At 36.4% G+C, this 24,131-nt stretch overlaps 2 protein-coding genes, 2 non-coding genes and 1 pseudogene across 4 annotated transcripts; 2 read left to right on the top strand and 3 right to left on the bottom strand.

The window, feature by feature from the left end:
• Positions 1 to 3,138: 3,138 nt before the first annotated feature.
• Positions 3,139 to 3,978, bottom strand: LOC130935096 (ATP synthase subunit beta, chloroplastic-like). Its single transcript, XM_057864666.1, has one exon. The coding sequence runs from the start codon at positions 3,973 to 3,975 to the stop codon at positions 3,208 to 3,210; it is 768 nt and encodes a 255-aa protein (XP_057720649.1). The 5' UTR covers positions 3,976 to 3,978; the 3' UTR covers positions 3,139 to 3,207.
• Positions 3,979 to 4,187: 209 nt separating this feature from the next.
• Positions 4,188 to 5,561, top strand: LOC130935095 (NAD(P)H-quinone oxidoreductase subunit H, chloroplastic). The gene has a single exon (XM_057864665.1). It carries the CDS (start codon positions 4,413 to 4,415, stop codon positions 5,544 to 5,546), a length of 1,134 nt encoding a protein of 377 aa, XP_057720648.1. The 5' UTR covers positions 4,188 to 4,412; the 3' UTR covers positions 5,547 to 5,561.
• Positions 5,562 to 7,023: 1,462 nt separating this feature from the next.
• On the top strand, positions 7,024 to 7,104 carry TRNAL-CAA (transfer RNA leucine (anticodon CAA)). The gene has a single exon. It is a non-coding gene; the product is annotated as a tRNA-Leu (tRNA).
• A 2,825-nt stretch (positions 7,105 to 9,929) lies between these two features.
• LOC130933900 (photosystem I P700 chlorophyll a apoprotein A2-like) lies at positions 9,930 to 11,536 on the bottom strand (annotated as a pseudogene).
• A 7,336-nt stretch (positions 11,537 to 18,872) lies between these two features.
• LOC130937311 (small nucleolar RNA R71) lies at positions 18,873 to 18,980 on the bottom strand. Its single transcript, XR_009068534.1, has one exon. It is a non-coding gene; the product is annotated as a small nucleolar RNA R71 (small nucleolar RNA).
• Between the last annotated feature and the right edge of the window lie 5,151 nt (positions 18,981 to 24,131).

The following is a 24,131-nucleotide window of genomic DNA, read 5'->3' as shown; positions in this document are numbered from 1 at the left end:
ATAATAATAATAATAATTTTTATGTAAATAATATTATAAAATTATTTTTAATTATAAATTTAATATGCTTTTTATAATTTTATGAATTTATTTGAATTATATTATTTTATTAATTTTATTTTTTTGTAGAACTGAAAAGTAGAGAAAGATAAAGAAGAAGAAGAGCGAAAGTTTGTTAATTTTGGAGAAAAATATTTTATTTTAATTGTAATAAAAGAATATTTCGTGACACATTTTAGTTTGTCAAATTAGTAATATAAAATATAAATTATAAGTTATACATAAAGTGGAAAGGATAGAAAAAAATTAAAAAAGGAAAGAGAACTAGATAAAAGTATGGAAGAAGATAATTTATTAATTCTAAAAGAAAATATTTTATCTTAATTTTAATGAGAGAATGTCATGTGATATATTTTAGTTGTTAAATTAGTAATATAATATAGTTATATTTTAATATTTTAATTTAATTTTAATTGTAATTAAAAAATATTATATTATATATTTTTATTATTAAATTTATAATTAATTATTGATAATAATATATAAAAAAAGGTAAAATAGATGAAGAGATAAGAGAAATAAATAAAGAAAGAGATAAGAGGAGAAAACTATAATTTTGTTGAAAAAGATTTTATTTGAAAATTAATTTACATAATTTTAAATTGTAAAATTAGTAATATATAATATTTTCTTTTTATCACAGATTGGGCTGGACACTGGTCTAACCTAGAGAACAGAGTCAATGTTTTTTGGGCTGAGAGAACAGGGTCTTAATGATTAGTTACAAACGGATGAAACAAGAATGAGAATCGTTATTGTTGGGTTTGGTTCTTATAAAAGCTCATTCTTTTTATATGTCAACAAAAATATGTCTTTTTCTGTATTCAACAACAAAAATCCGGTGCTGGGTTAGGCTTAAATTCTAAAATGGTGTGTGGACCTAGTCCATGTATATATCTACATCAAATATTTATCTATTTATTATTTATTATGGATCAGGCTTCAACAACTCTCTTCGATTTTGTTTTTACAACTCTCTTGATTGAAGAGTTCGTTTACTCAACCAATTGGGAAAAAAGGGGCTTCAAACCCAAAACAAATGGCAACGATCTGAACCCAACAAAAGAATAAAGGAAGAGAGGAGGTTGAAGGGAGCCAAGCCATGGATCCAACGGCAGAATTAGTGCATCACAAAGAGCCTGAGAAGGTGAGCTGAGAAGGTATGGTTTGTGAAAATATTTTCTGTTTTGGTTTTTTGTTTTTATTTAAAAAAAATATTTTTATTTATAATTTTTTATATTTTAAAAAATATGATTGGTGTGTGAAAAAAGAAATTTTAAACCTCTTTTCATAGTTATACCTACCATAATGAATAGAATAGCTTTCATTGATATAATAACATTATTTTTGGGAGCTACTTTAGTTATTGCTCAAAAAGATATTAAAAGAAATTTGGCCTATTCTACAATGTCTCAATTGGGTTATATGATGTTAGCTCTAGGTATGGGATCTTCCCAAATTGCTCTATTTCATTTAATTACTCATGCTTATTCAAAAGCATTGTTGTTCTTAGGATCTGAATCAATTATTCATTGAATGGAAACTATTGTTGGATATTCTCCAGAAAAAAGTCAAAATATGGTTCTTATGGGTGGGTTAACAAAACATACGCCAATTACAAAAACAGCTTTTTTAATAGGTACGCTCTCTCTTTGTGGTAGTTCTTCTTTCCTTTTTGATTACCTTCCTCGCATATGTATAAGACCGAATCCATTCGATTTAGAATTTTCAAAAGGGTTACTATACTAATCCTTAACTTTTCGAGGAATCCTTCATCAGTGGTTGTGAATGACCGATTTTTCTCAATCTTTATGACTTGCTCCTACGGAACCGAGGTCGAAAAGATTGAGAAATAGAACCATCTGATTTGATTCGTTCTCAATAGCCACGAGATGATCATCTTAGGGTGATCCTTTTGTCGACGGATGCTCCTATTATACTCGTAGTCTTTGAAATGGCTGAAACCGATAGTCATTTATTTAATCAGTGGATAGGAGCATACTCTAGATCGGAATTGGGGGAGGACTGCCTTCTCTTTTCTACCAACTTTAAGCCCCAATTAGTATTCTTTATTTAGATTATGTGGAAATGTTCCTTTTGACAATTTACATAATCCGTGTTACTAATCCCTTGTGTATCTTGGTGCTTCTAACCATCCACTTCTTTTTTTTGAGCTGCCCTTATTTTATGTTTCTGTTAATACATGAATAATAAATCATCCAAACAGTAGCAAAAACTCAATCTCAATAAGGTTGGTCTTTTGAGCCCGCTTCAAGACAAGATTACTAATTATCCAATCCTGGGGTAATAAGACTCGTCTGTTTCTAATTTTTTTTCACTTAATTCTTTTACATAGAAAATGAGACTCAATATTTTGACTGCAATTTCAAATCATCATACCATAGAAATAACATATATAACCATATACCCATATATAATATATATAAGATAAATATAATATATATTATATATATATATAATATATATATAATAGGCTGGTAATCTACTATCTAATCTAATATAGTATTTGTAAATTATCTAAATAGAATCTCGAATTTCTATTTCTATAGAAGCTGTCTGATTTCACTCATATAACTATCAGATTTTGTTCTTCAATCAGACTTGAAGTGAGAATAATAATGAATTTTTTTTATTCTGCCCCTTTCCTATTTTCCTATAAAGTTGTCCTACAAGGAAAGGGCCATAGCAATAGCATCGAGAAGTTTTTGTATCAACGAATCGCACGTAGAGATATTGATAACACACATAGAGTTAATGGTATTTCATAACTAATCGATTGAGCAGCTGCTCGTAGACCACCCAAAAAGGAATATTTGTTATTTGATCCATATCCTGACATAAGAAGTCCAATCGGAGCAATACTCGAAATAGAAATCCATAAAAAAACACCGATATTGAGATCGGATAAAACAAAATTATATCCAAAAGGAATTACCGAATAGCTTATTATAATGGATATAACTGATATGGATGGTCCGATACTGAACAAACGAGTATCTCCCCTAGATGGAATAAGACTCTCTTTGAAAAGTAGTTTTGTTCCATCTGCTAGAGCTTGAAGAACTCCCAAAGGACCCACGTATTCAGGTCCAATCCGCTGTTGTATACCTGCGGATATTTCTCTTTCTAACCGTTTAATTCTCCAGAAATAATCAATTTAAACCCTCTAATTGTTTCTGCTAGACCTACATATTTTCCTGGCAAACCGGTAAATACTTCTGCTATGAAAAAAGGTTGTGATAAGAAACGCTCAATTTTCCGTGCTCTTGCTACAGTTAAGCGAGCCTCTTCGGATAATTTGTCCAACCCAAGGATAGCTATAATGTCCTGAAGTTCTTTGTAATACTGTAAAGTTTGTTTAACTCTTTGCGCAGTTTCATAATGTTCTTCACCAACAATCCGAGGTTGGAGCATAGTTGACGTTGAATCTAAAGGATCTACAGCTGGATAGATACCTTTGGCAGCCAATCCTCTTGATAGTACGGTCGTAGCATCCAAATGTGCAAATGTCGTAGCAGGGGCAGGGTCGGTCAAATCGTCTGCGGGTACATAAACTGCTTGAATAGAAGTTATAGACCCTTCTTTGGTAGAAGTAATTCTTTCTTGTAAAGAACCCATTTCGGTACTAAGGGTCGGTTGATAACCTACAGCGGAAGGCATTCGACCTAATAAGGCTGACACTTCGGATCCCGCTTGGATGAATCGGAAGATATTGTCGATAAATAGAAGCACGTCTTGTTCATTAACATCTCTGAAATATTCCGCCATAGTTAGGGCAGTTAAACCAACTCTCATACGGGCTCCAGGTGGTTCATTCATTTGACCGTACACTAGAGCAACTTTTGATTCTCCAATAGTTTTTTCATTAATTACTCCGGATTCTTTCATTTCCATGTAAAGATCAAACAAGATATCTATAAAATATGGAAGGAGGAGAAAAACGCTTTTAACTTATGGTAAAAAATTTATTTCTACCAGGATTTCACAAGAAAAAAAAAGAAAAAAACCCCGGCTCGGTTGAATTTCAAGTATTAAATTTCACCAATAAGATACGAAGACTTACCGCACATTTGGAATTGCACCGAAAAGATTATTTATCTCAAAGAGGTTTACAAAAAATTTTGGGAAAACGACAACGGCTACTATCTTATTTGTCAAATAAAAATAGAATACGCTATAACAAATTAATAAATCAATTGGATATTCGGGAGTCAATAATTCGTTAATTGAATTTGAAGAGTCATTTTGAATTATTCGATTTTTTAGGTCTTGAATCTTGATTAATTTTTTTTCTTTCGAAATTCATGGAAGAATAAATCGAGGAAAAACCTATGAATGGGACAGCTAAAAGAAAAGATCTCATGGTAGTCAATATGGGACCTCACCACCCATCAATGCATGGTGTTCTTCGACTTATTGTTACTCTAGATGGTGAGGATGTTATTGATTGTGAACCATTATTGGGTTATTTACACAGAGGGATGGAAAAAATTGCGGAAAATCGAACAATTATACAATATCTGCCTTATGTAACACGTTGGGATTATTTAGCTACGATGTTCACAGAAGCAATAACCGTAAACGGACCAGAACAGTTGGGAAATATTCAAGTACCCCAAAGAGCCAGCTATATTCGAGTAATTATGTTGGAATTGAGTCGTATAGCTTCTCACCTATTATGGCTGGGACCTTTTATGGCGGATATTGGTGCACAAACCCCTTTCTTCTATATTTTTAGAGAAAGAGAATTAATATATGATCTATTCGAAGCTGCGACAGGTATGAGAATGATGCATAATTTTTTCCGTATCGGGGGAGTCGCGGCCGATCTACCTCATGGTTGGATAGATAAATGTTTGGATTTCTGCGATTATTTTTTAACAGGGGTTGTTGAATATCAAAAACTTATTACGCGAAATCCCATTTTTTTAGAACGGGTTGAGGGAATAGGCATTGTTAGTGGAAAGGAAGTAATTAATTGGGGTTTATCAGGACCGATGCTTCGGGCTTCCGGAATACAATGGGATCTGCGTAAAGTTGAAAATTATGAGTGTTATGGGGAATTTGATTGGGACGTTCAATGGCAAAAAGAAGGAGATTCATTAGCTCGTTATTTAGTTCGAATTGGTGAAATGGTGGAATCCATAAAAATTATTCAACAGGCTTTGGAAGGAATTCCCGGCGGACCATATGAGAATTTAGAAATCCGTTACTTTGATAGGGAAAGGGAACCAGAATGGAATGATTTTGAATATCGATTCATTAGTAAAAAACCGTCTCCGACTTTTGAATTGCCGAAACAAGAACTTTATGTAAGAGTTGAAGCCCCCAAAGGAGAATTGAGGATTTTTCTAATAGGAGATCAGAATGGTTTTTCTTGGAGATGGAAAATTCGTCCACCCGGTTTTATCAATTTGCAAATTCTTCCTCAATTAGTTAAAAGAATAAATTGGCCGATATTATGACAATACTAGGGAGTATAGATATCATTATGGGAGAAGTTGATCGTTGAAATGATTATTGATACAACAGAAGTACAAGATATCAATTCTTTTTTCAGATTGAAATCTTTAAAGGAGGTCTATGGAATTCTATGGGTATTTGCCCCTATCTTTACTTTTGTATTGGGAATCACCATAAGTGTACTAGCAATTGTATGGTTAGAAAGATAAATATCCGCAGGTATACAACAGTGGATTGGACCTGAATACGTGGGTCCTTTAGGAAAAGAATCGCAATAGCTAAATGATGGTGCGCAATATCAGTCAGCCATAAACCACCAGTTACTGGATCTAATCCTCCACAAAAAGTAAGAAAATCCGCGTATTTTGACCAATTCAAGGTGAAAAATGGAGTTGCTCCCTCGGCAAAACTGGGATAAAGTTGAGCCAAAAGATCTCGATTCAAGATAAATTCATGAGGAAGTGGAATCTCCTTTGGATCTACTCCAGCATTTAAAAATTGGTTAATTGGTAAAGATACATGTACTTGATGTCCGGCCCAAGAAAGATATTTGTACCCTGTCGAAGTAAGGAACCATGGTATATATGTTTGGAATAGATTCCATTTGGAGAGAGTTAAAAGAGTACTATCTCGTTGAAAGGTTCTATACATCTGCCCTTTCTCAAGGCATTTTTTTAGACAAGGACTCCGTTTTTTCCTCTTTTCGGATGGTAAGGATATCCAAGAACAAACAATTTTTATTGGAAATATTCCTCTAATGAACTCCTTGGGAACTTCTATAAAATGGAATTTATAGAATTGTAATCAATCAAATATTGGAAAGCCCTGGTATCTATTATCGGTCAGAATTGGACCATAACGGGATTTTGGTCTATACTGGCACTATAATATCGGATTGGGGAGGGAGATTAGAACTAGAGATTGATAGAAAAGCAAAGATATGGGCTCGTGTTAGTAGGAAACAGAAAATATCTATTCTAGTTCTACTATCAGCTAGGGTTTGAATTTAAACGAAATTCTAGAGAATGTTTGCTATCCCGAACTCTTCTTGTCTTTCTTGAATGATAAGGAAAAAAAAATTAGGTCAAAAGAAAACGCCATTTTGGAGTTTTATCAACAATTTGCTTGTGTAGGCGGAGATCCTGTATTTTCTGAATCTTTGAGCAAGGAATTACAAAAAAAAATTTTTCACCAACGATGTGAATTAGGAAGGATTTACATATCTATCATTATTTTGGACCCTATTCACCTCTTTGGGATTCTATTGAATCGAGAAATAGGTTTGATTGTCCATCTTTTTGATAGAATATATATAAGATATCCTACGGATAATTCAAATCGAACCAATTGGATGTCCGACTCGGGCCTATATGACATGACCGATCAATAAAAATACTCTAACACTCCACCTTTGTCATATATTCCATACATAACACTAGCTAGATATCATATTCATGGAATACGATTCACTTTCAAGATGCCTTGGTGGTGAAATGGTAGACACGCGAGACTCAAAATCTCGTGCTAAAGAGCGTGGAGGTTCGAGTCCTCTTCAAGGCATAATATTGAGATCTCTTATTGAATTGGAATAAGTTCGGCAGCGCATCACGAAATCTTGGTGATCTTCTCTATCTAATGAATGGGGAGTCCGTTTTAAAATCGTCTGCCCTGCACTCCCCGAGATATGCTTCAATAGGAATCACACAGGGGTAGATTGATACAATAGAAACCTCTGGTAAAATGTCCACCCGTAACCCGATAAAGTACATTACATAGTCCGTTTTAGGGATTGGCGACTTACCCATTCAATTACTTTTGCACCGGACGTTCTCCAAATAGGTACTCTCGGGTCGGGTGAATTCCATAATAGACGCCTGTTGGCATTCCAACCTTCCTTCTCCTTTCAGGGCTATCCGAAAAGAAAGAGAATTCAGTACTTCTTGGTCGTGAATATCTGAATAGGACAAACCGCCCCGTGGATATCTTTGCTTCGGAACAAAACAATTAGAATTAGGCTCGGTCAACTGGAATGTGTATTATCAATATAGGGTATCTTTCAATTGAGAAGAGCTATCGACCTGAGACAAAGAGAAAGAAAGGTCTATCTATTTGATTTAGTTATTCAGTTAAACCAATGATTCGTTATTGGAGCAGATAGCAACAACCATTTCATCTGGGAAAAGCCATCTTTTTCTCAACAATGTCTTTGTCATTTGATCCAATAGCGTTCCGTTAGATAGGAACATATTTGATAAATATTGATAACTCTCGGATAGAGTATTAGAATGGAAAAATCCATTAGATAATGAACTATTGGTTCTAAACCATCTCTGGCGATGAATCAACAATTCGAAATGCTTTTCTTGCGTATTCTTGATAAACTAGCGTTTATATATAGATGTAGGAAGATCTGTTTGGAAAGTAAGAAGCCCCTTTGACATCTCTTCATCTGCAAAGAATTGTCGATGTGAAAACACAGAGACAGAGACAAAAGGCTGATCTTTCAATAGGAAAAAGAGTGGATCCGCAGGGTCCCAAATGAATTGGCTTATTTGAAAAAAGCCTTGTTCTTTGGAAGATCTATCTCGTGTCTGGTACTGCATGGTTCCACCCTGCAAGAACTCCGAATCATTCTCTTAAAGCTCATCATCTTCCTCATAAATGATCCGCTTGCCCCGAAATGACCTGGCCCAATAGGGAAATCCCAATTCATTGGGCCTTTCGATACAATTAAATAGAAAGCCCCAAGGGCGCCATATTCTAGGAGCCCAAACTATGTGATTGAATAAATTCTCCTCCATCTGTTGCGGGTCGAGGACTCCTTCCCCTTCTTCAAACTCCGATTCATATTTTTCATAGAGAAATCTCTGATCAACGATAAAACAAGATCCTTTTTGAATCATATTTAAGGGATTCCTTGGTTCGGACCGAAGAAGCAATGTCACTCGATCATTATCAAACTGACTGCAACCTTTTTCTGTCCGTGAGGATCCCACCAGAGCGCCTTCTACTTCTAATAGGCCATGAACTAGATCAGAATCATTCTCAACGAGTCCATAAGAAGTGATCCCATTTTTTTCATCAGGTCCGAGTAGAGACCAAAGGTCTTGAGCGACCGATCCGGCAGAACAACTCAAAAGATAAAGAAGTATCGTTAATTCCTTCATGCTCGTTCCAAGTTCGAAGTACCATTTGTACAAATAAGAATCCCCCTCGTTACAAGATTTTTTCTTCATATAGATAGATATAGGATCTATGGAGCAATTACTTAGAAGTACATTTTTTGAAATAGCCCTTCCTATCTGATAGAAAAGGATCCCATGATCCTGAACCGATCTTACCTGGGATCGCAAATCCCAAGTTTGTCTATGAAGAGCAGATCTAATTATATTAGTGTCTATAATGGATTTCTTTTGTATAATACTAATTGATAGGGCCTCATTAGACGTCATATAAAATCAATAGATTCATGATAAAACCCCAAAATATGTTTTTTTATTACAATTTTTTTTTGATAACGGAATCGAGGAGTTGGGATCAAATGGTATAGTTTTCTTTTGTTGGTAAATTGGAGGATTAGAAACATGACTATAGCTTTCCAATTGGCTGTTTTTGCATTAATTGCTACTTCATCAATTTTATTGATTAGTGTACCGGTTGTATTTGCTTCTCCTGATGGTTGGTCAAGTAACAAAAATGTTGTATTTTCCGGTACCTCATTATGGATTGTATTAGTTTTTTTAGTGGGTATTCTTAATTCTATCATCTCTTGAAGCTATTTGTTATAGATCGAAAAATGAACTGAAATGACCCCTCCCCACGAATTCTTTCGAATTGTGAGGCACATTAAAAAAATGGAATATATAAGCCCCCAAATAAAAATAAAGAAAACTAAGACATTATAGGGAGGGAGGGGTCAAACTTTTTTTTCTATTGGAAAAATCTTCTATACTTAATATTTATATCATCTTATATTTATATATAGGGAGGGTATATTGTTATGGTATATTGTAAAACTTAAAAACAAATCTCAAAATAGAAATTGAATTCAACTTTCAAAATCTATCAATTTAATATAATTAAATTTATAGAATAAAATCACAAAATAAAAAGAATAGTAATAGAAAAATGAATTTGAATATTCAATAGGAGTAATATATTCAGATTTATAGATTTTATTAATCTATTAAATTTCGAATCTATTCGAAATCCTCTATAAAGATTCTCTTCTCAAATTGAATACTATTCAATACTATTCTATTTATTTATTCTATTTATACGACTAATTTCTACGATTAATCCTTTTATATTATAAGTATTAATATAGAAGTATTAATAGAAAGAACTATTACTAAATTAATCTTCTATTAATAGATAAATCCTTATTAATAGAATAGGGAGATCTCATATATAACTCCTAAAGAGGCTAGAGCAAGACCTAATTGAAAATGAAGTGAATTATTGATTGTGTCATAAAGACCCTTATGTCCACGCCCCAATCTACCCCCTGGAGGAATGTGTGCTTCTAAGATCTCTTTTATACTGTGGCCAATCCCGAAGTTAGTTCTATACATGTGACCAGCTATCAGAAAAAGAATCGCAATAGCTAAATGATGGTGCGCAATATCGGTCAGCCATAAGCTTTGCGTTTGTGGATGGAATCCCCCAAGAAGTGTTAGAATGGCAGTTCCTACTCCTTGAGGGGTACCAAATAAATGACTACTGGAATCTGGGTTTTATGCATAAAGATTCCACTGGCCTGTAAAAAGTGGACCTAATCCTTGAGGATGTGGCAATACACCTAAAAAATTATTCCATTGAACGTATTCCCCTCTAACTCCTGGAATAGCGACATGAACTAAATGTCCTGTCCAAGCCAAGGAACTGACTCCGAATAGTCCTGAGAAATGATGATTAAGACGGGATTCGGCATTTTTAAACCAAGAAACGCTCGGTTTCCATTTCGGTTGTAGGTGTAACCACCCCGCTATTAAGGATATGGCTGAAAGAAATAATAGAAAAAGAGCTCCAGTATAAAGATCCCCATTAGTACGTAAACCGATTGTATACCACCACTGATAAACACCGGAATAGGCAATATTCACTGGACCAAGAGCACCCCACGAGTAAAAGCTTCTACAGCCGGTTGACCAAAATGAGGATCCCAAATTGCATGAGCAATAGGTCTTACATGTAAAGGATCCTATACCCATGTCTCAAAATTTCCCTGCCAAGCTACATGAAACAGATTCCCAGAAGTCCACAGAAAAATTATTGCTAATTGACCGACAAAAATATTCTGATAAAGACGTTCCTCAGTAATATCATCATGACTTTCGAAGTCATGTGCGGTAGCAATACCAAAACGAGTAGTAGGGTCCTGAGCTAACCCTTGGAAATCTTAATGCCATAATGCCTTTCAAATCCTCCTAGCCATTATCCTACTGCAATAATTCTTGCTAAGAAGAACGCCCATGTTGTGGCAATTCCACCCAGAAGGTAATGGGTTACTCCTACAGCACGTCCTTGTACAATGCTCAAGGCTCTCGGCTGAGTAGCAGGAGCAACTTTGAATTTATTATGAGCCCAAACGATGGATTCAATAAGTTCTTGCCAATAACCACGTCCACTGAATAGAAACATTAAACTAAAAGTCCATACAAAATGGGCACCCAAGAAAAAGAGACCATATGCAGATAATGAAGAACCATAAGACTTCTGCTCGTTGCATGCCTTGATTCGCTACTGTTCGAATAACATTTCCTGCTGCGGTTTGGGCGGCAAATGGTGTTCCCCTTCGCGTACCTTTGAATCCACAAGTACCTGCGGAGGACCACGAAATTACCCGACCCCGTACATCGGTAACAGTGACAATGGTATTGTTGAAACTAGCTTGAACATGAATAACGCCCTTTGGTATTTTACTAGCATGTTTACGTGAACCAATACGTCCATTTTTACGCGAACCAATTTTGGGTATAGGTTTTGCCATATCTTATTATCTTTTTATTATTTCATAATTATTATCTCATAACCTAAAAGGAAGTCTGAGATGTATGGATATATTCATTTCATGTCAAAAAAACAGATGTTTTACTATATTTCCTTTTTTTAATTAGAAACTAGAATTAATATTCTCAAAATTGGCATTCTATTTGTGTTAATATACAACTAACAAAAATAGAATTTCTAATTTTAGATCCCCAAAATCTCTCTATCTAATATCTCTTTTTTATATTGTATTTTATTAGAATAGTTCTAATCTATATATATATAATCATTGCTATATATTATATATATAAGAAAATTTTGAAATATTTGAAATAGAATTTCTATATTCATTCAATAATTTGAAATTTTCACATATTCAAAAATATTAATATATAATCAATATTACTATAAAATCATATCATATATAATAGAGAATATTATATAATTTCTAAGTTTTCATGTAAAAAAAAGTTTGAATTTAAATATCTATATCTTATTTTATTTTATTTTTATTTGCACACCCAGTTCTTTATAATTCAAAGCCCTCTCTTGTGGCTTTTGTGGAAATATTATCCTTATCCTTGTCTTTGTTTATGTCTTGGATTGGAATAAATTACTAGAATTCTACCTCGTCTACGGATCAATCTACATTTTTCACAAATTTTATGAACAGAGGCCCGTATTTTCATATTTATCATTCCTTCAACTTAATCTCGGATCCATTTTAATGGAAGAAAATAAGGTTTTCTTCAATTTTTAACTTCTATTCTAATCGTACCCCTCAAAACCAATAATATTGAAGTTAAAAAAAGTCTAATTAAAGAATTTATACTTGCATTTTTTATTTTTCTGTGGTAGAAATATATATAAAGAGTATGTTGAACCTTTTCAGAAATATAGCCTAGACTGATATTTTCATTATTTAAAATTGAAAATAAATGAACCAACCCCGAACATACCCCACAGGGGAAATTGATTCAGCAATATTGAATTAAACCCTCATGAATCCGTTTCTTTATAACAATTCCTGTTAAACCCATTTCACGCATTCATTAAGGTATGAGGAGTGATATGAGAGACTTGTGTTTTGTTTTATCTCTCTTTACTTTTTTACAAAAATTGATAGAATTTTTTCTATAATTCGGATATCAGAAAGATTACCATATATAACATAAAACTTCTCCGCCGATTTTTTCACTCTTCAAGGATCAAGACCAAATGCACACCCATTTTCGTTCTCTTGGAGAAAAAGCTATTTCTAACTCTTTTTTAAATAATGATTTTGTCGAAAATAACCTAAATCTAGTAAGACATAAATTGTTTAGTTCAAAACCTTACGCTAAATCAGGATTCAATTCAATTCTATATAATTCTCATTTTAGACATCCTATTATTTCTCCGGTAACTTCATAGATTTATAGAATCGGTTACTATAACTGATTTACTAAATCGCACAAAAAACAAAAAACCCAGAAATATTAAGTGATTAGTCAATATTCAAAATAAAAGATTTAACAGACAATTGAAAAAATAGATGGTTGAATCAAAATAATTCCTTTCAAGTTCTATTTATTTTGAGGGCAATATGATACTCTATTATGTTCCATCAACACATTAAAAAGATTAATACGCAATAAACGCTCTAATTTGTAGAAACGTATGTTTCTATATATATAGACCCAGTCTCCGGTTCGACAAAAGGTCTAATTATGTGTAATAATAGCATTGTAGCAGCAGCGGGTATAGTTTAGTGGTAAAAGTGCGATTCGTTCTACGGACCCCTTAAAAGTTAAGGGATCCCGCCCTCCTTTGATTCATATCTCGATCAAGAACTTTATTTCTTACTTAAAGGGATTTTGAATCCTTTATTCCTCTCAATGAAAAATTCAAGGAATAATCTAAATTATCGTAATTTGTATCTAAGAAGAATCAATTCTCAATTGACAAATTGAATTCTAACATTATGAAACATAAGTTTTTAAAATTGGATCAAAAGTCCAATTTTTTTTGAGTATTGGATAAAGGATCCATGGGAAAAACTATAGAAAGTTTTTTTTTCTAATCGTAACTAAATCTTCTTCTTTTTTGCTTTTTTGTAGTCTAAGAGAGGTTGAGGCACAATAGCTATTAAACGATTACTCTAGTTTACTAGAGACATCGATATCCTTTTTTTAGCTCGATGGAAATTTGATTCTTTTCCTAAAGATTCTTTCAAATAGAAATAGAGAACGAAGTAACTAGAAAAAATAAATGTATATTTGTAAAAATACTCCGTTTCTATAGGGATCATCTAAAAAGCAAGGCGTTTTCAATGTATTCATACAGAAAGGCTGACATAGATGTTATGGGTTAGCGGAATCTTTTTTTCGTGTTCCATATTTCTTCTTTTCTGAATCCCTTCCGTAAAGGAGCCGAATGAAACAAAAGTTTCACGTTCGGTTTTGAATTAGAGACGTTCAAAATAAAAGATTTAACAGACAATTGAAAAAATAGATAGTTGAATCAAAATAATTTCTTTCAAGTTCTATTTATTTTGAGGGCAATATGAATATTCTATTATGTTCCATCAACACATTAAAAAGATTATATGAGATATCTTCCGTGGAAGTAGGTCAACATCTCTATTGGCAATTAGGGGGGTTCCAAGTGCATGCCCAAGTACTTATAACTTCTTGGGTCGTAATTACTATCTTATTGGTTTCAGCCATTTTAGTTGTTAGAAATCCGCAAACCATTCCCACTTTTGGTTGTTGTTCTTGTTTCTTTAGTACCCTTAGTAGTTCCTATACCTGTCATGTTCCTTGGATTATTTACAAGCGGTATTCAAGCCCTTATTTTTGCTACTTTAGCTGCGGCTTATATAGGTGAATCCATGGAAGGCCATCATTAACTTAACAAATTTAGGAAATAGTCTTTTTTTTTAGTTTCTAGTTTAGTTTGACTCGCCACAATATATGTGCGGCTAAAGATAATATACTTAGGTAACAAAAATACATAAAAGATAAACAAATAAGTTTTGAATTCTGATTCTATTAATTGAATATTCATAAATACGGGGTTAAATTAAATGCAATCAAAGTATAAATAAATATATGATTTGGTAAAAAAATAGAAAAGATTTTACCGGATATGGACTGAACTGTCTCACGACGTTCTGAACCCAGCTCACGTACCGCTTTAATGGGCAAACAACCCAACCCTTAGAACATACTACAGCCCCAGGTGGCGAAGAGCCGACATCGAGGTGCCAAACCTTCCCGTCGATGTGAGCTCTTGGGGAAGATCAGCCTGTTATCCCTAGAGTAACTTTTATCCGTTGAGCGACGGCCCTTCCACTCGGCACCGTCGGATCACTAAGGCCGACTTTCGTCCCTGCTTGACGGGTGGGTGATGAGCGGATAATTTGTATACTTTTTGGCATTGTTTTTAGTATATTTTTAGTATGATCTAGTTAGTTTTTAGTATATTTTTATTAGTTTTTAGTTAAAATTCACCTTTCTGGACTTTACTATGAGTTTGTGTGTTTTTCTGTGATTTCAGGTATTTTCTGGCTGAAATTGAGGGACCTGAGCAAAAATCTGATCCAGAGACTCAAAAGGACTGCAGATGCTGTTGGATTCTGACCTCCCTGCACTCGAAGTGGATTTTCTGGAGCTACAGAAGCCCAATTGGCGCGCTCTCAACGGCGTTGGAAAGTAGACATCCTGGGCTTTCCAGCAATATATAATAGTCCATACTTTGCCCAAGATTTGATGGCCCAAACCGGCGTTCAAAGTCACCTCAAGAAATTCCAGCGTTAAACGCCGGAACTGGCACCTAATTGGGAGTTAAACGCCCAAACTGGCACTAAAGCTGGCGTTTAACTCCAAGGAGAGTCTCTACACGAAATTGCTTCATTGCTCAGCCCAAGCACACACCAAGTGGGCCCGAAAGTAGATTTTTATGTCATTTACTCATCTATGTACTAGTTTTCTATAAGTAGGACCTTTTACTATTGTATAGAGACATCTAGGACTTTTGGTAGCTATCTCTGTTGTATGCTATCTTAGACCTTTGGGAGGCTGGCCATTCGGCCATGCCTAGACCTTATGCTTATGTATTTTCAACGGTGGAGTTTCTACACACCATAGATTAAGGTGTGGAGCTCTGCTGTACCTCGAGTATTAATGCAATTACTATTGTTCTTCCATTCAATTCCGCTTGTTCTTTGTCCAAGATATCACTTGTTCTTCAACATGATGAAGGTGATGATTGACGCCCATCACCATTCTCACCCATGAACAAGGTGACTGACAACCATTCTTGTTCTACAAGCATCTGAGGCTTAGTGAATATCTCTTGGATTCCTGATTGCACGATGCATGGTTGATCGCCTGACAACCGAGTGCTCGCCTGACAAACGAGCCAACCATTCCGTGAGATCAGAGTCTTCGTGGTATAGGCAAGAACTGATGGCGGCATTCAAGAGAATCCGGAAGGTCTAACCTTGTCTGTGGTATTCTGAGTAGGATTCAATGATTGAATGACTGTGACGTGCTTCAAACCTGTAACCTACTGGGCGTTAGTAACAGACGCAAAAGAGTGATTCTATTCCGGTAGGGGAGGGAACCAAACCGGTGATTGGCAGCACTGTGACAGAGTGTGTGCATTAGCTTTCACTGCGCGGATGGGAGGTAGCTGCTGACAACAGTGAAACCCTACACGAGCTTGCCATGGAAAGGAGTAAGAAAGGATTGGATGAAGGCAGCAGGAAAGCAGAGAGACGGAAGGGAAGGCATCTTCATACGCTTGTCTGAAGCTCTTACACCAATGATATACATAAGTATCACTATCTTTATCTTCTATGTTATTTTCGTTCATCATCATATACATTTGAGTCTGCCTGACTAAGATTTACAAGATGACCATAGCTTGCTTCAATGCTAACAATCTCCGTGGGATCGACCCTTACTCACGTAAGGTATTACTTGGATGACCCAGTGCACTTGCTGGTTAGTTGTGCGAAGTTGTGTAATGCCATGGAATTGAACCACCAAGTTTTTGGAGTTCATGACCAGGGATTATGAGAGTTGTGAAAAGTATTGTTCACAATTTCGCGCACCAAGTTTTTGGCGCCGTTGCCGGGGATTGTTCAAGTTTTGAGCAAGCTTTTGGTAACAATGCCTGGGATTGTTCTAGTTTGGACAACTGACGGTTCATCTTGTTGCTTAGATTAGGTATTTTTTTCGAAATTCTTGAAGATGAATTCTAGAGTTTCATGATGATTGGTTGAAATCTGGCTGGCTGAGAAGCCATGTCTAATTTGATTGGACCGAGGTTTCAACTTATCACCACAAGAGCTTGTTGATTCTCATCAATTTTGCTCTTGGAGCAGTGATCTGCTAAGATTTGGCTGACCTTTGGTCATGTCTAGTGTTTTGGACCGAAGCTTTCTTTGAAAGCTTGGCTGGCTGTGAAGCCATGTCTAATTCCTGGACCGGAGTCTTAGACTAGCATTGCACTGATTCTTGGAATTCTCATTAAGAATTTTGATATCTTTTTCCACTTCATTTTCGAAAATCACAAAAAAAATTCACAAAAACCATAAAAACCAAAAATATTTGATGTTTCTTGCTTGAGTCTAGTGTCTCATCTTAAGTTTGGTGTCAATTGCATGCATTCATGTGTCTTAAGGATCTTCAAGTAATTCTTGATGATTTCTTACTCTGATCTTTGAATTCTTTTGACTTGAGTGTTTATGTGTCTCATATAGTGTCAATAGTATACAAACTGCTAAGTTTGGTGTCTTGCATGCATTGTTAATTGATTCCTTTTGCATTTTGATTATTAAAAAATCCAAAAATATTTTTAATTTGTGTCTTTTCAAGTCAATGATACAAAGAATTGAAGATTCAGAACATACTGCAGAGGAATTATACAGAAAAAGCTGAGCATTCAAAAATGCCCAGTGAAGAAGGCAGACTGGCGTTTAAACGCCAGCCAGGGCACCTGGTTGGGCGTTTAACGCCCAAAGAGGTAGCATTTTGGGCGTTAAACGCCAGAATGTATACCATTCTGGGCGTTTAACGCCAGGATGGTGCTAGGGGGAAGATTTTGTTTTTCAAAATCAAATTTTTCTAAGTTTTCAAAGTTTTTCAAAATCAAATCTTTTTCAAATCATATCTTTTCAATCAAATGTTTTCAAAATTAATTTCTTTCCTTTTTCAAAGATACTTACTAACAATTAATGATTTGATTCAAAATTTTAAGATTGTTACCTTTTCTGTTGAGAAAGGTTTAATGTTTGAATCATATCTTTTCTTGTTAGGCAAGTCATTAATTTTTAAAATCATATCTTTTCAAAACGTTTTCAAATCATATCTTTTAAAATTGTTTTCAAATCATATCTTCTCAATCACATCTTTTTAAAACCATAACTTTTCAATTAAATCTTTTTAACCACATCTTTTTCAAAATAGTTTTCAATCAAATCTTTTTAATTTCTAATTTCAAAATCTTTTTCAAAAATCACTTGATTTCTTTTTCACTTTTAATTTTCGAAAATTATCAATCAAATTTTCAAAATGTTTTCAAAATCTTTTAAATGAATTTTCGAAAATCCTCTTCCCTCCTTCCCACATCCTTCTATTTATGGAGTACCACTCCTTCTAAATGCACAATTCGAACCTTATCTAATTAAAGTTCGAATTCTTCTTCTCCTTCTTCTTTCTATTTCTCTTTTCCTCTGACATTTCAAGGAATCTCTATACTGTGACATAGAGGATTCCACACTTTCTGTTTCTCCTCTCTTTCATATGAGCAGGAGCAGAGACAAAGGCATTCTTGTTGAAGCTGACCCTGAACCCGAGAGAACCTTGAAGAGAAAGCTAAGAGAAGCCAAGGCACAACTCTCTTTAGAGGACCTGACCGAATTCTTCAAGGAAGAAGAACACATGGCAGCCGAAAACAACAACAATGCCAACAATGCAAGGAAGGTGCTGGGTGACTTCACTGCACCTACTCCTGATTTCTATGGGAGAAGCATCTCTATCCCTGCCATTGGAGCAAACAACTTTGAGCTTAAGCCTCAATTAGTTTCTCTAATGCAACAGAATTGCAAGTTCCATGGACTTCCAATGGAAGATCCTCATCAGTTCGTAGCTGAATTCTTACAAATCTGTGACACAGTCAAGACTAATGGGGTAGACCCTGAGGTCTATAGACTGATGCTATTCCCTTTTGCTGTAAGAGACAGAGCTAGAATATGGTTGGACTCTCAACCTAAAGAAAGCCTGGACTCTTGGGAAAAGCTAGTCAATGCCTTCTTGGCAAAGTTCTTTCCACCACAAAGATGGAGTAAGCTTAGAGTGGAAGTCCAAACCTTCAGACAGAAGGATGGAGAATCCCTCTATGAAGCTTGGGAAAGATACAAACAATTGATCAGAAAATGTCCTTCTGACATGCTTTCTGAATGGAGCATCATAGGTATTTTCTATGATGGTCTATCTGAACTATCCAAGATGTCTTTGGATAGCTCTGCTGGAGGATCTCTTCATCTGAAGAAGACGCCTGCAGAAGCTCAAGAATTGATTGAAATGGTTGCAAATAACCAATTCATGTACACTTCTGAAAGAAATCCTGTGAACAATGGGACTAGTCAGAAGAAAGGAGTTCTTAAGATTGATACTCTGAATGCCATATTGGCTCAGAATAAGATATTGACTCAACAAGTCAATTTGATTTCTCAAAGTCTGTCTGGAATGCAAAATGCACCAAGCAGTACTAAGGAAGCTTCATTTGAGGAAGAAGCCTATGATCCTGAGAACCCTTCAATGGAAGAGGTGAATTACCTAGGAGAACCCTATGGAAACACCTACAATTCTTCATGGAGAAATCACCCCAATTTCTCATGGAAGAATCAAGAGAGACCTCAACAAGGTTTCAATAACAATAATGGTGGAAGAAACAGGTTTAGCAATGGCAAGCCTTTTCCATCATCTTCTCAGCAACAGACAGAGAGTTTTAAGCAGAATACCTCTGACTTAGCAACAATGGTCTCTGATCTAATAAAGACCACTCAAAGTTTCATGAATGAAACAAGGTCCTCCATCAGAAATTTGGAAGGACAAGTGGGTCAGCTGAGCAAGAAAGTTACTGAACTCCCTCCTAGCACTCTCCCAAGTAATACAGAAGAAAATCCAAAAGGAGAGTGCAAAGCCATAGACATGGCCGAATATGAAGAGGAAAGAGAGGAGGAGGACGCCACTGAGGAAGACCTCAGTGGGCGTGTACCAATCTCCTCTGAGTTCCTCAATGAGGAACAATGGGAATCTGAGGCTCAAAATGAGACCATAGAGATTCCATTGGACTTACTTCTGCCATTCATGAGCTCTGATGAGTATTCTTCCTCTGAAGAGGATGAGTATGTCACTGAAGAGCAAGTTGCTAAATACCTTGGAGCAATCATGAAACTGAATGACAAGTTATTTGGAAATGAGACTTGGGAGGATGAACCACCCTTGCTCACCAAAGAACTGAATGACTCGTCTAGGCAGAAACTGCCTCAAAAGAGGCAGGATCCTGGGAAGTTTTCTATACCTTGTACCATAGGCACCATGACCTTCAAAAAGGCCTTGTGTGACTTAGGGTCAAGTGTAAACCTCATGCCCCTCTCTGTAATGGAGAAATTAGGGATCTTTGAGGTGCAAGCTGCAAGAATCTCATTAGAGATGGCAGACAATTCAAGAAAACAAGCTCATGGACTTGTAGAGAATGTTTTGGTGAAGATTGAAGACCATTACATCCCTACTGACTTCATAGTCCTAGAGACTGGGAAGTGCATGGATGAATCCATCATCCTTGGCAGACCCTTCCTAGCCACAGCAAAGGCTGTGATTGATGTTGATAGAGGAGAGTTGATCATTCAAGTGAATGAAGAATCCTTGGTGTTTAAGGCCCAAGGACATCCCTCTATCATCATGGAGAGGAAGCATGAAGAGCTTCTCTCAAAACAGAGCCAAGCAGAGCCCCCACAGCCAAACTCTAAGTTTGGTGTTGGGAGGCCACAACCAAACTCTAAGTTTGGTGTTGAACCCCCACATTCAAAACTCTAAGTTTGGTGTTGGGAGGTTCCAACACGGTTCTGAGCATTTCTGAGGCTCCATGAGAGTCCTCTGTCAAGCTAATGACATTAAAGAAGCGCTTGTTGGGAGGCAACCCAATGTTTTATAGTTAACTATTTTCTTTTGTTATTTTATCTTTTTTGTAGGTTGATGATCATAAGAAGTCACAAAAACAATGAAAAAAGCAAAAACAGAATGAAAACAGGAAGAAAAACAGCACACCCTGGAGGAGAAGAAGCTGGCGTTCAAACGCCAGTAATGCTAGCTGTTGGGCGTTTAACGCCCAGTCTGGCACCATTCTGGGCGTTTAACGCCAGAAAGGGGCACCAGGCTGGCGTTAAACGCCAGTAAAGGGCAACAACCTGGCGTTAAACGCCAGGAATGGGCACCAGCCCGGCGTTTAACGCCAGAAATACCTCAAAACGTGATTTTGAGCAACATTTGGTGCAGGGATGACTTTTCCTTGACACCACAGGATCTGTGGACCCCACAGGACCCCACCATCACTCTCTCTCTTCTTCCCCCATTCACCAATCACCTCAAAACCTCTTCCCCAAAAACCCTTCACCTATCAAATCCCATCTTTCTCTTCACCACTCACATCCATCCTTCATAAAACCCCACCAACCTCACCCTTCAAATTCAAACCACTTTCCCTCCAAACCCACCCTCCATGGCCGAACCATTACCCCCCTCTCTCCTATAAATACCCTTCTCCAACCCTTCATTTTCACACAACCTAAACACCCTTTCTTCCCCTTCTTGGCCGAACACACCACCTTCCCCCTCTTCCTCATTTCTTCTTCTTCTACTCTCTTCGTTCTTCTTTTGCTCGAGGACGAGCAAACATTTTAAGTTTGGTGTGGTAAAAGCGTTGCTTTTTCATAACCATTTATGGCATCCAAGGCCGGAGAAACCTCTAGAAAGAGGAAAGGGAAGGCAAAAGCTTCCACCTCCGAGTCATGGGAGATGGATAGATTCCTCTCAAGGGTGCATCAAGTCCACTTCTATGAAGTTGTGGCCTTGAAGAAGGTGATCCCCGAAGTCCCCTTTTCACTCAAAAAGGGTGAATATCCGGAGATCCGCCATGAGATCCGAAGAAGAGGTTGGGAAGTTCTTACCAACCCCATTCAACAAGTCGAAATCTTGATGGTTCAAGAGTTCTATGCCAATGCATGGATCACCAAGAACCATGACCAAAGTGTGAACCCGAATCCAAAGAATTATCTCACTATGGTTCGGGGGAAATACTTGGATTTTAGTCCGGAGAGTGTGAGGGTGGCGTTCAACTTGCCTATGATGCAAGGAGATGAGCACCCTTACACTAGAAGGGTCAACTTTGATCAAAGGTTGGACCAAGTCCTCACAACCATATGTGAAGAGGGCGCACAATGGAAGCAAGATTCAAGAGGAAAGCCGGTTCAATTGAGAAGGCATGACCTCAAGCCCGTGGCTAGAGGATGGTTAGAGTTCATACAACGCTCAATCATTCCCACTAGCAACCGGTCCGAAGTTACCATAGACCGGGCCATCATGATTCATAGCATCATGATTGGAGAAGAAATAGAGGTTCATGAGGTTATAGCCCAAGAACTCTATAAGGTGGCGGACAAGACCTCCACCTTGGCAAAGTTAGCCTTTCCTCATCTCATTTGTCACCTCTATTATTCAGTTGGAGTTGACATAGAAGGAGACATCACCATTGATGAGGATAAGCCCATTACCAAGAAAAGGATGGAGCACACAAGAGACCCCTCTCATCATGAGATCCCTGAGATACCTCAAGGGATGCACTTTCCTCCACAAGACTATTGGGAGCAACTAAACACCTCCCTAGGAGAGTTGAGTTCCAACATGGGACAACTAAGGGTGGAGCATCAAGAACACTCCATTCTCCTCCATGAAATTAGAGAATACCAAAGAATCATGAGGGAGGAGCAACAAAGACAAGGAAGAGACATTGAGGAGCTCAAGCACTCCATAGGATCTTCAAGAGCAAGAAAGAGCCGCCATCACTAAGGTGGACCCGTTCCTTGATTTCCTTGTTCTTTATTCTTCTGTTTTTCGATTTTTATGCTTATGGTTATCCATATTTGTGTCTTGTGATCATTAGTGTCTTAGTGTCTATGCCTTAAAGTTATGAATGTCCTATGAATCCATCACCTTTCTTGAATAAAAACGTGCTTAATTGAAAAGGAAAGAATTGCATGAATTCTGAATTTTATAATAGTTTAATTATTTTGATGTGGTGGCAACACTTTTGTTCTTTGAATGTATGCTTGAACAGTGCATATGTCTTTTGAACTTGTGGTTCATGAATGTTGGCTCTTGAAAGAATGATGAAAAAGGAGACATGTTACTGAGGATCTGAAAAATCATAAAAAAATGATTCTTGAAGCAAGAAAAAGCAGTGAATACAAAAAAAAAAAAAGAAAAAAAGAGAAAGAAGCAAAAAAGAGAAAGAAGCAAACGAAAAAAAAAAAAAGAAATAAAGTTGTGATCCAAGGCAAATAAGAGTGTGCTTAAGAACCCTGGACACCTCTAATTGGGGACTTTAGCAAAGCTGAGTCACAATCTGAAAAGGTTCACCCAATTATGTGTCTGTGGCATGTATGTATCCGGTGGTAATACTGGAAGACAAAGTGCTTTGGGCCACAGCCAAGACTCAATAAGTAGCTGTGTTCAAGAATCATCATACTTAACTAGGAGAATCAATAACACTATCTGGATTCTGAGTTCCTAAAGAAGCCAATCATTCTGAATTACAAGGGATAGAGTGAGATGCCAAAACTATTCAGAGACAAAAAGATAAAAGCCCCGCTCATCTAATTAATACTGATCTTCATAGATGTTTTTGGAATTCATTGCATATTCTCTTCTTTTTATCTTATTTGATTTTCAGTTGCTTGGGGACAAGCAACAATTTAAGTTTGGTGTTGTGATGAGCGGATAATTTGTATACTTTTTGGCATTGTTTTTAGTATATTTTTAGTATGATCTAGTTAGTTTTTAGTATATTTTTATTAGTTTTTAGTTAAAATTCACCTTTCTGGACTTTACTATGAGTTTGTGTGTTTTTCTGTGATTTCAGGTATTTTCTGGCTGAAATTGAGGGACCTGAGCAAAAATCTGATCCAGAGACTCAAAAGGACTGCAGATGCTGTTGGATTCTGACCTCCCTGCACTCGAAGTGGATTTTCTGGAGCTACAGAAGCCCAATTGGCGCGCTCTCAACGGCGTTGGAAAGTAGACATCCTGGGCTTTCCAGCAATATATAATAGTCCATACTTTGCCCAAGATTTGATGGCCCAAACCGGCGTTCAAAGTCACCTCAAGAAATTCCAGCGTTAAACGCCGGAACTGGCACCTAATTGGGAGTTAAACGCCCAAACTGGCACTAAAGCTGGCGTTTAACTCCAAGGAGAGTCTCTACACGAAATTGCTTCATTGCTCAGCCCAAGCACACACCAAGTGGGCCCGAAAGTAGATTTTTAT

Source organism: Arachis stenosperma, chromosome 6 (genome assembly GCF_014773155.1).
Source record: "Arachis stenosperma cultivar V10309 chromosome 6, arast.V10309.gnm1.PFL2, whole genome shotgun sequence".
Lineage (NCBI taxonomy): Eukaryota > Viridiplantae > Streptophyta > Magnoliopsida > Fabales > Fabaceae > Arachis > Arachis stenosperma.
The sequence above is the reverse complement of the archived record's forward strand: the minus strand, read 5'-3'. Positions and strand labels throughout refer to the sequence as shown.

Bases quoted from the DNA above. Each gene is read 5' to 3' on its own strand.
- LOC130935096 (XM_057864666.1), bottom strand. From the start codon at position 3,975: ATGGAAATGAAAGAATCCGGAGTAATTAATGAAAAAACTATTGGAGAA.
- LOC130935095 (XM_057864665.1), top strand. From the start codon at position 4,413: ATGAATGGGACAGCTAAAAGAAAAGATCTCATGGTAGTCAATATGGGA.